This window comes from Mastigoproctus giganteus, chromosome 10 (genome assembly GCF_048544385.1).
Source record: "Mastigoproctus giganteus isolate SK-2022 chromosome 10, ASM4854438v1, whole genome shotgun sequence".
NCBI classification, from domain to species: Eukaryota; Metazoa; Arthropoda; class Arachnida; order Uropygi; family Thelyphonidae; genus Mastigoproctus; species Mastigoproctus giganteus.
In genome coordinates this window covers 475,576-490,859 of record NC_143584.1, presented here as the reverse complement: position 1 = coordinate 490,859, position 15,284 = coordinate 475,576, and the positions used below count along the sequence as shown (strand labels likewise).

Here is a 15,284-nt window from a genome sequence, read left to right as displayed (position 1 = left end):
ACAACTATCAAACTAGTCAGTGAGATGAAATATCTAGGAATCATACTGGACAAGAACCAATCTTTCAACCCACACTTGAAACATATCCCAGAGAAAATAAGGAGATATTCTGCCCTCGTCTCAAGAATAGCTAAAAGGGATTGGGGACTCAAGAGGTACACCTTGGGACTGTATTACAAAACAACATTTATACCAGCCATAACTTACGCGTCACCCATCTGGTTCCAGAAAGCAACTACTGCAGTTAACAGAAGGACACTCGATTCCATCCAACGGACAATACTCCTCTCTATTACACGGGCCTGCTGCACTGTGAGTACACATGCTCTGCAGGTTCTGGCGGGAGCACTCCCCCTTGACCTCGAGGTGGTGCGTTGTGCCATGGTGCAGCATCTCGCAAAAGGGCTTCCCTGCACCTTCCTGGGCCACTCCATTGACCCTACAGGAAACCTAAAAAGAGAGAAAACAAAACTCGCCACCCACCTACAGCAGGTCTGGCAGGATAGGTGGTCAGAATCCACAAAAGGGGAAATAACGAGGAAATTTCTGCTTGATGTCGGAAGATTATACCCAAAAGCACCATCATGGTTTCACCCTGGACTGTACACTACGTATCTTTTAACAGGTCATGGGGCCCTGAATGCCAAACTAAACAGTTTTAAATTAGTAAACGATCCCCGCTGTGTTGTCTGTGGGGAAGTGGAGACATGGTCTCACATAATGTACAACTGTGAAAATTATGAGGATCTCCGCTGCCTCCTGATGACAAAGCTGACTTCCTTCCCACGCGACAGAAAATCAAACCTGTTGGACTCGCAAGAGGAGTATAAGGAGTTGACAAAATTCGCCCAGGGACTGTTCACCCGAAGGAGGACACTTATTGCTATCTACAGGGATGAAGAACAGGCACCACGACTAAACTAACCATTCTTGGAGTGATACAAGACCTTCCTTTGGGACTCTATAGAATTTTTTTTTTTTTTTTTTTTAAGCCACGCTCCCTTGCGTGGCCCTTTGCCTCCACTCCCCGGGCGGGAGGGGGAGGTGACTTCTGGTCTCCTCCTCCCCTCGCCGCCCCTCTCTTCCCTCTGGTGGGGCATGGGCCTGCTCCACTGATTTGGGGGTCATCTTCTCTATGGACCCCTTATTTCTATCTTTCCCCCCAGCCTTCAGTCTCCCCACCCCTCTCTCTCTCTCTTTTAATTATAATTACTAGTGTCTGAACCATTGTTAAATTGCATGAGCCCTACACCCAAAAACTTAACAACATTTATTTGCATAAATAGTACTTCTTATGGCTGACCCATAACTATAACTTTTTTTATTTATTTTTTATTATTATTATTTTTATTTATTTATTTTTTTTATTTATTTTATTATATTTTTTTTTAAGCTCCTTGCCACTGAAATCTCAGGAAATTAGGTGGCAGCACCTGCCAGAGTAAATAACTATAATAGTGGTGTACCTGGTCTGCCTCCACGAGGCAGAGTGTGGACAACGTTGGGTCCCATTAGGGGCCCAGCGACTAAATGACCAGAGGAACAACGGTACACGACACTACACATGTACAAAATCCATACACTTTTAAACCTCTGGCATTGACAGTGTTCTGTTTCACACCCATAATGTATAGTCCGCGGAGATGGAGGAAACCCCTGGTGCAGTTTGACACTAAACACACTCTACACTCTACTGATTCTGCGGATTTCGCTCCCTTTTTCTCCACTTTATTAAAACCTTTCACAAGGAAAAACTCATAGGGTGCTGCCCTCGTTTTTCCGCTCCACCTATTAAGAACTCTTTCAAGAAGAAATTCCCTAGGGCGCTACCCATCACGACCAAACACTCAACTGTTAACTGACACACATTTCCTACCACAACAGAACCCTCAACTGTCCATGTTACTAACTCATTTTACTTATCTCGACGAAAATCTCGACTGCTGTGTCCGCTGACTATTTCATTTTCCCTAGCACCAACAAAAAACTCAACTTAGAATCCCATTAACCCATTTTCATAAACACCCACAAGATCTCAACTGTCCGTTCTCTGTCTCATTTATCTCATTTTCCCACTAACACTGTCAAAAACTCAACACTGTGTCCCACTAACTCATTTTCGCAAAGCACCCCCAAATTCTCAACTGTGTTCTAACTCATCTTCGAAAAACACTCCCAAATTCTCAACTGTGTGTTCCTAAACCATTTTCACTCACGCAGACAAAAAAATCTCAACTTAGTGTCCTCTTGACTGCCCGCACTCTCTTTTTGTTTCTCTAAATTCAGCAACGCCCCTCATAATTCAGGGTAGCCTTTGTTCCGAGTTTACCCAATCTTCTGCTTTTTACGAAACTTTCATTCTTTCCTATTCGTGCATTTCAAGCTTGTCCCTTCAGAGCTCATTTCAATAAATTTGCAAATTTTCCCAGGCAGTCCGCTGCTTTGAAGTTCGCCGCTATCTTCGCCACCCCTGGTTAAACTTAGCGGATTTATTTTACACCATCTACCAAACTTGCCATCGCTGACAGGCAGACGCCAGCTTGATTTCTAATCCGAGCAATTGACCCGTATGTACTACCTGTGTCTTGACCAGGTGTCACCGATCAAAGGAATGTCCCCGACAATATTCAGTCTACTGCCCTTTGTTCTTTCAGAGCCTTAATTATTCACACATGCTCGCCAGTAGTCGCTGCTACCGTTCTCGTTGTTACGGTTGTTGTTATGCGCGCTGGGAACTGAAACGCACCCCTTCTTTGCCTTTGGCATTTGTTTACCGCTCCCTTTCTATAATTTAACCTCGTCTAATTTTAATCCTTTGCGAGTGACTGGGAATGTTTGCTGTCCCATATTGCTATTTCCTAAGCCTTACTTTAAATTGATCTCACTTTTTATAAAATATTACGTTTGCAAGCTTTTAGATCTTACAGTATAGTGCAAAAACATCGATAATCCATTGCCAAATCTGATTGAACAGAATATTAGCAAAGCGACATCATTTAAGTTACATCTCATATTGTGAATACCTTCACAACGAGTTGCCATGATATTGCACTACTTCGAATAAGTAACGCTTCACCTGAGAAGAAGACTTATTCTCAGATGGATGCCACCACCCACACGGCACCGTTTCAGGGCTACTTGGTCCTTCTTAGTTTTGCTAACATTCTGTTAATTCAGATTTGGCTGTATATTATTGATGCTTTCGCACTATGCTTATCTACACTTTTCCATGGCTTGCGCCCTAAACGCTTTATAATAAAAATAAATATGAAATAAATAAAGGAAATAATAAAAATAAATATAAAGTAACGAAAAGAAATAAAAATAAATAAATATTTCTTCCCATTTAAATGCTGATCGAACCGGGCTTTGAACCCTCACCCCCAGCTGTCAGCTCAACCGCCCACGGAGCCAACTTATTCTAATACAAAATTAACATCTCGCTGGCTAGAAAGAAACTTCCCGCACTCCAGTCTATAAACCTACTCCCGCCCCTCAAACCCCCGTAATTAGAATTTGTGTATTTCCGCCCCCCCCCCTCCCCCCCGCTTCTGTATTCGTCTGAAATATTCGGCTTCGTTCATCCGAACTGTTCGGCCCACATAAGCGAAGTGTTTCCTCGTGCGGTCGCCCTTTTGCCGATCTCGCCAAGCGTGTTGCCATTCTGCGGACCCTTTCAAGAAGCTCGATGTCATTCTTTTAGGGGCGGTCTCCATACTTAACCGCCCCCGTCTCTTCAGGACACTGTCCGATAAATCGTCGACAGGATACCGTGGGCTTTCGGGCCGCCTGTCTACACCGCTCGGCCAACTTCATGTTCGACCGTATCGCAACCCGAAAATCAATTTGGACGCCTCGTGGCTTTAGTTCCTGCTGCAACTAAATTTATTGCAAATTCGGATCACCCGAATTCGGCGCAAGAGCAGTAACTGTTGCCTCGTGTCCGAGCTTCATGAACTCTAACTGCCGACCGGGCTAGCCGGGTAGGTAAAGTGCCTGCCTGGCAACCCAAAGGTCGCGGGTTCGATTCCCGCCTAGGGCTGGATATCAGGATGGTGCCGAACCAACCGGTTGGTTGTATATTCCGGCCACAATACACGAGGGAAGCGAGAAAAAACTGGTTCCTTCGTGCGTTGATCACATCGTACAAAATAAATAAATAACTGAACTGTAACTCATTGGTTTCGGATTTTCTCTGTAAAAAAAAAGAAATAATGGAAGAGTGCTTTTCGCAACTGCGACCATTTCCACGATCGTTAATCGCGTAATTTTGAATGTTTTCTGGAGAAGTTCAAAATTTGCGGTCGTTGTGATGGGAGGGAGGGAGGTGATGTTGTATGGACGTCGCTCTTTTTAATTTTCAAAGAGCAAACCCCGATTGTTCGTGCTCTTTTAATTTACTTTTTTCCTCACTCGGGTAATGCGTAATTGGAGTTTCCGGATCCACCTGAATCCAAGCAGCCAGGTCCTTTTCTCCAAGCTTGTAGCGTGCCACCAAGCACGTTACAAGCAGCCTTTGTTTATTGTTCTGAAAACGGTGCGAGGTTATTATTAATGATCTGGTCTTCCCCAGAAGTTTTCAATCGCTGTTCACCTTACCATCTCCCGCGGTAATCCGATGTTGAACGCACTGCTTTCGGTGTTAATGTTTTCCAGAACGGCTGGAACTTGAATTTGTATATTCACACCCCAGCAAGTCATTTTTCATTCATTCATTTATTAATTACACACAATATAGTCTCAACATTATGTACATAAAAGTATATACATGATTTATATACAAGATATATTTACATATAATTATATGCTCTGACAAACATTAAACTCTCATGTGTGTGTGCAAGTGTGTTCTTAATCAGGGTAGCTCCCAGGCATAAGCCCAAATCTACCTTGAGAACTTGGGAATATATAGTCTTTACAAAGCAGTCCTTAAAAAGTATGTTAAATTACTTGAGTCTGATTTTACTGTAGCGCTATTCGCACTTGAAATCCCGCACCCACTGGAGGTAGTGCAATACCAGTGAGTGCCAGCAATCCCGCGCCCTGGGTTGGCCATACCAGGGAGCCAGCAGGGAAAAAAAAAAATAATAATAAAAAAAATATATATATATATAATAAAACAACAATAATATTCAATAGTCTGGATGGCACAACTATAAACTTCAAAAATCACAGTTCAACTGAATATTTCCTCAGCTGCTGTTTCACATGCACTGGAACCTCCAAAACCAATAACGGTACTATCCAGCAATCTCCAACTGTACGCCATGGATAATAGACGCTTTAGACCACCAGACCCGACGCAGTGAATCTGATCCAGCACGGCAGAATCCAGAATGGAGTATTCATGATTGCAGCACAAAAGACAACCAACCAGAGCACCAGACCCAACACCATGAATCAGGTCCAGCACCCCAGCCGCCAGCCAGATGCAGAAACCAATAGTGAAACTCCAAGAAGACAATTAAGACACTAGGTTTGCCTCTGAAGAAAGGCTCTGAGAACAGTTCTTCTTGCAAAAACAGCAGCTGAAAACTCCTGGAATGAATTAAAACAGTCACGATTTGCAATAAGCAAATGCACTGTATCAAATGATAAGTCAGGAATATGCGCCATCAAAATCCGCCTTTGGTCTTCATACTCCCGACATAAAAAAATTACATGCATCCAAATCTCCTGCTCGCCACATGTACAGAAAGGATCTGTCTCCGACCCTCTCTCATATAATTTGGCCCTAAGTGAGCCGTGTCCTGTTAACAAATAAGAAGTGTACATAGAAGGCGTAAACCAAGATGCCACGGTTTTTGCCAATGCATAGTTCACCTGGGGAGCAAGTATCTCACCACGATAGTGCGCTTTGGAGGCTCGAAGAATTCCACGGCTCAACTGGCGCGGTTGTGTTTCTGGGCAGAAATGCGATCGCCATCTTTTGATTTCGGGCCATCAGCCAAAGGATGAGCTGGGCAGTGGTCCCACAGTAACAGAGCCTTTTCTTTTGGAGTTTTCTTGGAATGAAGTAGCGTCTCGGCGGTGGCACAAACATTTTCAAACCACAAAGCAAAAATACCACCCATCATCCGAGCGTTGGAGCTATTTTAATGAATCACGGGTCGAGATTTCACGGTGACGTGCTTAAAACACTGGGAACACTCGACGTTTGCTCATGCACAATGGCTTTGGCTTGTGGTTTCCAGTCTCGTTTGCGAACACAGACACACACACGCACTGTTAGTCTCATGTCCGATTTGTTGGGGCGCCTTTTTAACATCCGGGAAGACATTTATAGTAGAACGCTGCTTCGTCACAGTTGTGCGACTGTTCATCTGCTGTACAATTCATCTTGAATAACATTACGCAGAAATTCAGGAAACGCTGCTGCTACGATGTCACCAAATGCAAATTCACCTACGAGACTAACGTGGGAGATCCCATTACGAGCGTGCCATCTCCACAAACACCCTTCAAGAAGAAGCTTTGAAGTGTCATCTCCACCGAGAAGCTAAGAAATTTAAGTGCCCTTACTTATGTATATAAAGTGCTTAGCATCATAATACACAGCCATTTCTGAATAAACAGAAAATTTTTAAGGTGGCATCGTTTTAGGTTATATCTTCTATTGTGAATGCCTTCACAACGAGTTGCCATGATATTGCACTACTTCGAATAAGTAACGCTTCACCTAAGGAGAAGACTAGTGTTACTTATTCTCAGATAGGTACCACCACCCAGACAGCACTGTTTCAGGGCTATTTGGCCCTTCGTCAGTGAGTGGGTAGGTACCCAAGTGATGCAATGATGGCAAAAACAGTTATGAAGTATAACTCCACAATATGAGAGATGCCTGATGGTGTATGATGTATTTAGACTATGATGGTGTATGATGTATTTAGACATCATACACCATCAATATGATGGTGTATGATGTATTTAGACTATGATGGTGTATGATGTATTTAGACATAGTCTAAATACATCATACATCATACATCATTGCATCACTTGGGTACCTACCCACTCACTGACGAAGGGCCAAATAGCCCTGAAACAGTGCTGTCTGGGTGGTGGTACCTATCTGAGAATAAGTAACACTAGTCTTCTCCTTAGGTGAAGCGTTACTTATTCGAAGTAGTGCAATATCATGGCAACTCGTTGTGAAGGCATTCACAATATGAGATATAACCTAAAACGATGCCACCTTAAAAATTTTCTGTTTATTCAGAAATGGCTGTGTATTATGATGCTAAGCACTTTATATACATAGTCTAAATTTGTTCGCAGCTTGAGGCTCTAGCCCTAAATGCGCCTTAGTGCCCTTACTTTCAAATTTGCCCATTCATTGGTACTCCTTCACCACGCTTCTTTGGACAAACCACTCGTATAAGCACGTGGTCCTCATCTCTGTTTTCACAAAGTCCACTTTTTTTGGAGTCCACAAATGAAAACTCACCGTTTTAATTCGTTTTTCATCCAGCGTGGTTCCTTCTTTCTGCAATTCCCAACTCGCCAAATATACCGCATTTTGTTTCGCCACTCTTTTTCAAATCTTTGGAACTTTCCTTCGATTATTTCTTTTTGGGGCCCTTACTTTTTGGGTCTCGCTCATTTGTGGATTTCGCCGTGTGTTTACTTCCGATGAAGCCCCGGAATTTACCCTTTTGAGAAAACTAAATGAAAACCCAACTGTCCGGCCTACCTATCAAAGGGCCACTTAGTCACGTGATTTCTCCATAAATCGCTCGTCACTTCGCGTATATTTTGTCTAGTTTAGCAGATTTTGCCGTCTCGAGCGTACCTTCTACTCGAAGAAATATGTCACGTGCCGCTGTTGCGAGGGCCGCGCAATTGGGGGGTTAATTGGACGAGCCGGCCCAAGGACCCGATCTAGGGCCCACTAATCGAAGGAGTCATCGAAGGCTCGGCATAAATAAACGAGGCCCCTTAACCCCCTTTGCATCCGGATCCCCGAGTACTTTTGCACGGCCCTGGCTGTTGTTTTACAAAAATTCACTTTGCCGCTCACTTGCCGAAGTATTCCCCTCCAGAGGTCACTGTTTGCAATCAGCGTTCCACTAATAAACCTTTTTTTTTCTTTTATCGCGTCATCCGTCGTTTACGAAAATATCGAAGCGAATATTTCCCCTCTCGGGAGGACAGTGGATGCGGCCGGATTCGCATTTCCCCCTTTTCAATATGAAGTTTTGCTACTTCTTTCGACAGAACTCTTCTTCCTAATTGTTTTGGGGGGGGGGACATCTTACCGCGATGTGGGAAGGCGCGTTATATCGAGGTTGCACTTTATTGCGATCAATTAAAAATACGAAGTTCCATCGCTGACTGATGCATCGCCCGCAACAGCATTCGGGTTTAACGTTTCTTTTTGAGTCACGGGCAACAGTTCTTTGCAGCTTCTCCTCCCCCTCTCTGTCTTCCCCCTTCCTCTTTCCCTTAGCAGCAGAATCTGGGTCGGTCCGCACAGTATCGTGCTTGCTTGCTTGGCATCAGCTGGATTGCTCAGCCCTCGTAGTATCACTGCCCTTGTACCACTTTGCGTGGCGACCACCCTACTCATCACGAGCTGTTCACCGATTACACTCCCCCCCCTTTTGTACGGGCTTTCGTCAGCAATAAAGTTCTCGCGCCCAACCGATCTTTTCCACGCTGTGGAGCAACTCCATTGGCGTCAATCTGTCAACTTTTTTGCGAACCACAGACTTCAGAGGGGGGGGGGAGGCTCGTTGGGAGTGACGAGAATTCTCCTTGGCACAGTTGCCAAAAACTTGGCGTATTTATTTCTCCCACCGGCATTGTTGAAAGTAAGCGGAGGTAGAAGGTTAGTTCTGAAACTTTCCTTAAATTCGGTACTTCTTTTATCTCTCTCTCTCTCTCTGTTGTGTGAGAGAGAGAGGGAGGAGAAAGGTTTTTTGCCATCAAAGTAGCGTCGTCAGTACTCAGATGGGTTTCCGCGTTGTTTTCACTGAAGGCGCTCGGATTTCTGCTCCGTAGGTAGTGCGGGCTGAACAAAGCGGCGAATGTGAGTGCAGCGTGTGACCTCACACTCGGTGAGACGGCGTTGCTTGGCCTGGACGTCTGCTGCGCGATCTTTGAAGCTGTTTTGACTCAAAATTGACCCCAAGATCGTGCTTGGACGGGAGTTGCGCGGATTTCCAGAGTAATTTGTTTTTTATTTATTGTAATAAATTATAGAATTTTTGGCAACCCTCTGCCACCTACTTTACCATATCATTAGAGATACGTCAGAGGGTGTGGGGGGGGGACATTAATGGTGTCATTAGTTGTTGTTACTGGACACGTCAACCGGGTTCGATCTGATTTTAGGGAGAATGCAATTAAATTCAATTAATAAATCAGTTTCCAATTCAAAAAAAAGAGTACACAAATTGTGAGTTTATTTCCACGCACAACGAAGGGTTGCCACAAAATCGTGGCGATGCCGTTCACAATGGCCGATCAAACTTCGTAGCAGCGTCCGTCCTCGAACCCGTCAAATTCGTGGACGGGGCCGGTGTGCGTAATAGGAGACCCCGAGGCAAAACTGCTTTCGGTTTGAAGGACGTAAAAAGGTTACTTACCGGGCGAGCTCCCATATAGTGGTAGGGCGTATGCTACCATCGAGGTGAACGTGCAGCTCCACCTGGAAGAAAAACGAAGCATTGTGAGCGAGTTCGATCTTAACCCACATCCTGCATACATTACTATATTATACATTTCGTAACAAAAAATTAATCTCCCGCTTAATTATTCACTTTGTACTGTAACCCCTCCTTTAACACGAATGCCCTTAAATTCTTGTTGGCAGACCCCTTAAAAACTTTATCAACACAGTACTTTATCAAACTTTATTCATTCGGGATTCGTGTTTTCATTTTCCCTTCGACAGAGTCCCGAAAAGTTCTCAATTCCATTTAATTCTGGTGACTTGGCTACCAATTTAAAAGCCTAAAATTCCCTCGCGCCAGATTAAAAGGCTCTGTAGAGGGCTCTGTGGCCCAAACAGTTGCTATCCTGGGACACAGGAGCATCGAAACACGAGTGTTCCTCAAAATGTTAAGCAAAGGGCAAAACCCGAACGTCCAGAGTATTTCTATTACTATCCTGATCTATCCGGGTCCCACTTCAAATTAATGAATCAATCTCGAAGCTAATCGGCAGGTCAGTAATGCTTTTGGGATGTTTTAGGACCCCTTGAACCCAGTCTAGATGAAAAGCCCCGTTGCTTTCCCCGCGAATTCGGTGCCTGGAATATTTGGAATACGAGCAAAATTAATATCCCATAATTTCTACAGCAACTGTGATAGAATACACAAAGCCCAACGGGTGAGTTTTTTAAAAAATTACAATAACTTTACACATCAAGTAAGTAAAGTTATTGTAATTTTTTAAAAAACTCACCCGTTGGGCTTTGTGTATTCTATCACAGTTGCTGTAGAAATTATGGGATATTAATTCGGTTCATAATAAATTTATAATAAATAATACCTATTTAACCAATAGCAATGGGAAAGGGACTAAAATGGGAATTTAAAAGAAACTTAGAATTCAGTATCGGACAAAATAGCAAAGCTGTGATAGATACAAACAGAAACGGGTAAGTAAGAAATGCATTACATCGAATGGACCGTCAATCCGCTCAAAGCCCCCGATGAAGTAGGGGATTGACGACCATGTGATGTAATACAAATATGTATAAAGATGTAATACAATAAATGTATAAAAATGTTTAATATTTTATCATTTTGTCATAAAGTAGTATTGCTACAGTTTTTCATCTATAATTAATATGACAATTTCTTTAGCAATACGTAACAAGTTGAAAAATAATAAATGAATAGGCCCTGGGCATTTAAGATAACCGAGTTTAGGCTAGCTTAAAGACCAGTAATGTATTAACCATAATACCTATGAGTAGAAAACACCCGTAATTAAGAAAATAAACACAATAAACCACAATAGAAAGATAAAATAATAATATATATATAAAAAACACCGCCCTTATGTGTTTCCTTTCTTAAGTAGATGCTGATCAGCTGACTCCTGAATTTCCTCAGGCTGTTAGCCTCATCTACCCACGCAGGTAACTTTCTCCAGAAATTAACGACTTGCTGGCTAAAGGAAAACTGTGGAACAATTTCAAATATACTGCTCAGAACGCGAAATATAAGAGAAAGCGGGTAATACCTATAATTTCTTTTTTTATGTAAACCCCAAACGCGAGAGGTATTAGAACCTATAGTACTTAGTACCGTGCTTATGTTGGAGGTGGGGAAGACGAAAGAAGATATTTGTTGACATTGGACTTGAACTTCTGTAATTTTGAGGAAATACGTATGAAGGAAGGTTGTTCCAGAAAACGGCAATTGAATGAATAAACGAAGAAGATGAAAAGTTGGTTCTGTGGGTTTGAAGTTGGACAATAAATGGATGTTGGCTGGTGGCGGCACGTGTTCGGACTATTTTGAAAGAGAGAGCGGGAATTATAGAAGCCAATTCAGAAGAACAGTGCCCATGGAAGTATCTGTAGAAGAGGCATGCAGCAGAAACAGTACGTCTATGAGACAGCGAGTGGAGAGACTCTGTTAGAGATGAATCATTAATTAACCTAACTGCCCTCTTCTGAATGGAATCAAGAAGCCTGAGAGAGGTTTTGGGGGCACCACCCCAGATGTGGGAACAATATTCCATGGCAGGGCGGATTTGCGATTTATACAGAGTGAGCAACTGTTTGGAAGAAAAGTAACGCCGAGAGCGAAAGAGAAAACCAAGTTTTTTAGATGCAGAGGAAGCAATATTTGTAATCTGCTTGTGCCAAGAGAGATTAGAAGTCAGGGTAATCCCCAAAAGGCGCCTCCGTAGCCAGGTGGGAAGGAGCAGCAGTGCGTAGCACACGCTTCTTGATTAGACCGGGGTTCGAGCCCGTCACCACCAAATACGGAGGATGTGGAAAGGTCAGGGAATGACCACCGCATATCCCGGAGCAATATGGCCTTAGTTGCTAATGCTCCTAAAAACCAAATAACAACAAAATAACAATCCCCAAAAGAGATATATCATTTTGCCTAGAAATCGGAGAGTCACTAAAGATAAGCATAGAAGCAGAAGAATCCTTTTTGCGAGATATAAGACAAGATTGAGTTTTAGAAGGGTTGAAATCAACTAAGTTGTCTTTGCCCCACTAGAGAATTACCTGAAGATCGGCATTTAAGGAATTGGCAGCAGATTTTAGAGAACTTGAAGCTGATTGAGCAGGACAAGGTTTCTCAAAATGGAAAGTTGAATGCAATGAGCTATCATCGGCAAAACTATGGATAGGATTTCCAGTCAATGCAAGAAGGTCATTGATATACAAGAGGAAAAGAGTGGGGGGAAAGAACTGAACCTTGGGGGAAACCGGCATTAGTGGAGAAGTTAGAAGACAGAGAGCCATCTACCATCACCCTCAGTGAGGATCAGAGAGAAAACTGGATAACCAATTACTAAAAACAGTTGGCAAACCATAAGATGGAAGCTTGTTTAGAAGACCTTTATGCCAAACACGATCAAAAGCCTTTGAGATATCACGAGCAACTGCTTGTGTTTCACCGAACTTTTCCATTGACCTTGTCCATAAAAGGAGAACATAAGCCAGAACATCACCAGTGGATCGACACTGACGGAATCCATACTGGCGATCGTTGATCAGACGGAAGGTTTCTAAGTCGTTTAAGAGTTGGTAGTTAATTGATTTCTCCATTACTTTAGAAAGAGTAGAAGTAATTGGATGGGAGGGATTTGTCACCCTTTTTAGGAACTGGCTGGATACAAGCAAATTTCCAAGAAGAAGGAAAAATACCTTTGGAATAAGAAAGTGAAAAAAAATGGTGACAAAGAACAGGAGTAAGTCAGGAGCACAGGTTTTGAGAACAAGTGCAGAAATACCATCAGGACCTGGAGCTTTCTTAGCATCAAGATTCATCAAAATCCTTCTGACATCCTTTTGACGGAAGACCACAGGAGGCATTGAATGGAGGGAGGTGTTTTACCAAGATCATTTTGTTTGACGTACAAGTTACCATGAAACAACGTGAAAAATCCGAAATCGATTTCAAACAGGCTAAGAGTAGAAAACCAGCCTTGTCCGGTCCTGTGGTCTTTTGCCAAAGCTTTTGGCCCCAACGTTTTGCCGCGTTATATCTTCCTAATAGTTTCACGATGTCTTCTGTTAGGGAAAAAAGCAGACTCGTTGATATCAGGGCCGGCAGAACACGGCAAGTCTGGTAAGCAGGGCATAAGGGCGTCTGGAAGCGACGAAATTCAAAATTTTTATTATAATATTTTATGATATATCTCAAGGGTGCCAAAAACCTTAGGGCCGCGTCTGGTGGGCATCTTTCGTTTTGTCTAATGCTCAATGAGAGAGAGAGAGAGAGAGAGAGAGAGAGAGATATTAAAAGAATCGTGATGCGTGAAATGCTCCTCTTTCTGCACTTGTTCTCAGAACCTATGCTCCTGAGCTTGATCCTGTTTGGTTGACACCTTCTTATTCCATCCATGGTGTTTTTCTATCAGCTTGGAAATTCATCCAATTTGGAAAAATGCCGGATCGTCAAGTGTTAAGCATATGCAGGATAGCTTAAGACGACTATGTTCATCGGCAGTATGGATTCCGAGTGTGGATCCTGGTGGCATTTGCTTATGTTCCTCATCTTGGAACAAATTCGATGATAAATCTCGATGAAACCGAGCAACTGTTCTTCACGTTTTCAAGGCTTTTGATCGGTTTCAAACGAAATCTTCTAAAGATACCCTTCACAGCAGTTTCAATTTCATGGTGTTTCTTCCGATGGTTCTTGTGGTTGTTCTCTGCTGAGGAAAGCAGTGCGACAAAGTCTGCTCACTAAAAACAGGTCTGCAATATCCACAACCAGTTGTCTAACTTTGGTCCCAAGTAATTCTACAGTGAGGAAGAAAAAAACTTATTGGAGGCAGAGAGATTAAAATTTTTCTGTACATTTCAATATTTTCAGTTGAAAATTTTAAATGAATAAACAACGAGAACTCTTGGAGGGTTGGGGGGAGTGGGGACAAGAAAAGGAGATCCGCAAGATTATTTAAAATAAAATTACGAAATGTAAATTTTAAAATGAAAAAATACGGAAATAGCCGATGGCGATTTCCGGGTAAGTCATGATTTTATCCTTTGCAGAACCCGTGGCATGTATTCTGAGGTCGAGCTAGTGGATAATCGTAGCTCCTTGGAGATTCTTTTCTTTGTCACCGTTTTAAGGAGTGCGCCGATCTTAAGTTACAATTTGGTGCACTGCTAGAACAATTTGAGTCACTGAAAAAACGGGTGCTTGCCCTCGAGGATATAAGGTATGTTCGGGTCAGACGGCACCTGCGATTTCTCCCATCTCCGCGTGCGTTCGCTGTATCGAGGACAGTACACTGTCAAGCCAGAGACTTGAAAGTGTGTGGGCCGTGTCTGTGCAGTGTGATGAGTTGTGCCCATTGTTTGTCCAGATTATTGGCAGCCGGGGCCCGACGTTGCCCATACTTCGCCACGTGGAGGCTAGCCGGGTGTATCCAGTATCACAAATTGCTCTGGCGGTTTCTGCCACCTAGTTTCCAGGAATTTCAGTGGCTTGGACCTAAAAAAAAAAAAAAAAAAAAATTACGCGTTTGGCATTGATGCTTAATGGGATTGCTGTTAGGAAATCGCTGGTTGGGGTTGAACGCTAAAGAGATGTGTTAAAAGCTTAATAGGTCGGGCAAAATTTTGATGTTATTAAATTTAGACACGTGAGGTTAGTTGTCTTAGAGATTTACATGAATTTAGACATTAATTAGAATTTGGTGGCATTGTTAAGGGGTGTACTTAGTCGGTTTAGTGAGGGGGAGAGACTAAAGACTGGGGGAAAAAAGATAGAAGAATAGGGACGATAGAGTCAGCGCCAGAGTCATCCCCAAAGAGGTCAGCCCCACCAGGCGAAGTTGGGGGGTAGGCAGGGAGGAAAGGAGACATTTTCCTTCCTCCTGCCTGGGGATGGGGTTGTAAAGGGAACCGGGTTAGAGTACCCAGTTCAGATCGCCAAAGGCGTGTTGGCAGCAAAGCCACAGAATGTCTTCGTCGATGTCATGTATGAAGGTCGAGCTGCCCATCCCGTTCCGGGGGTTGGATATGTTAGCTGGCAGTGGGGAACCCACCAGGCGAAGGGGTGGGTTCATTCCTAATCTGCAGGCGCCTCCGTAGCCAGGTGGGAAGGAGCAGCAGTGCGTAGTACACGCTT

The 15,284-nt window shown here is 43.3% G+C and overlaps 1 protein-coding gene across 1 annotated transcript in view; it reads right to left on the bottom strand.

Annotated features, from left to right (window-relative positions):
- Positions 1–15,284, bottom strand: part of LOC150078607 (adenosine deaminase-like) — a 109,050-nt gene that overhangs the window by 54,905 nt on the left and 38,861 nt on the right. Inside the window, exon 2 of the mRNA XM_090383688.1 lies at positions 9,591–9,652. Coding sequence (XP_090239814.1) covers positions 9,591–9,652 — 62 coding nt within the window. The remainder of the gene's footprint in view (positions 1–9,590; positions 9,653–15,284) is intronic.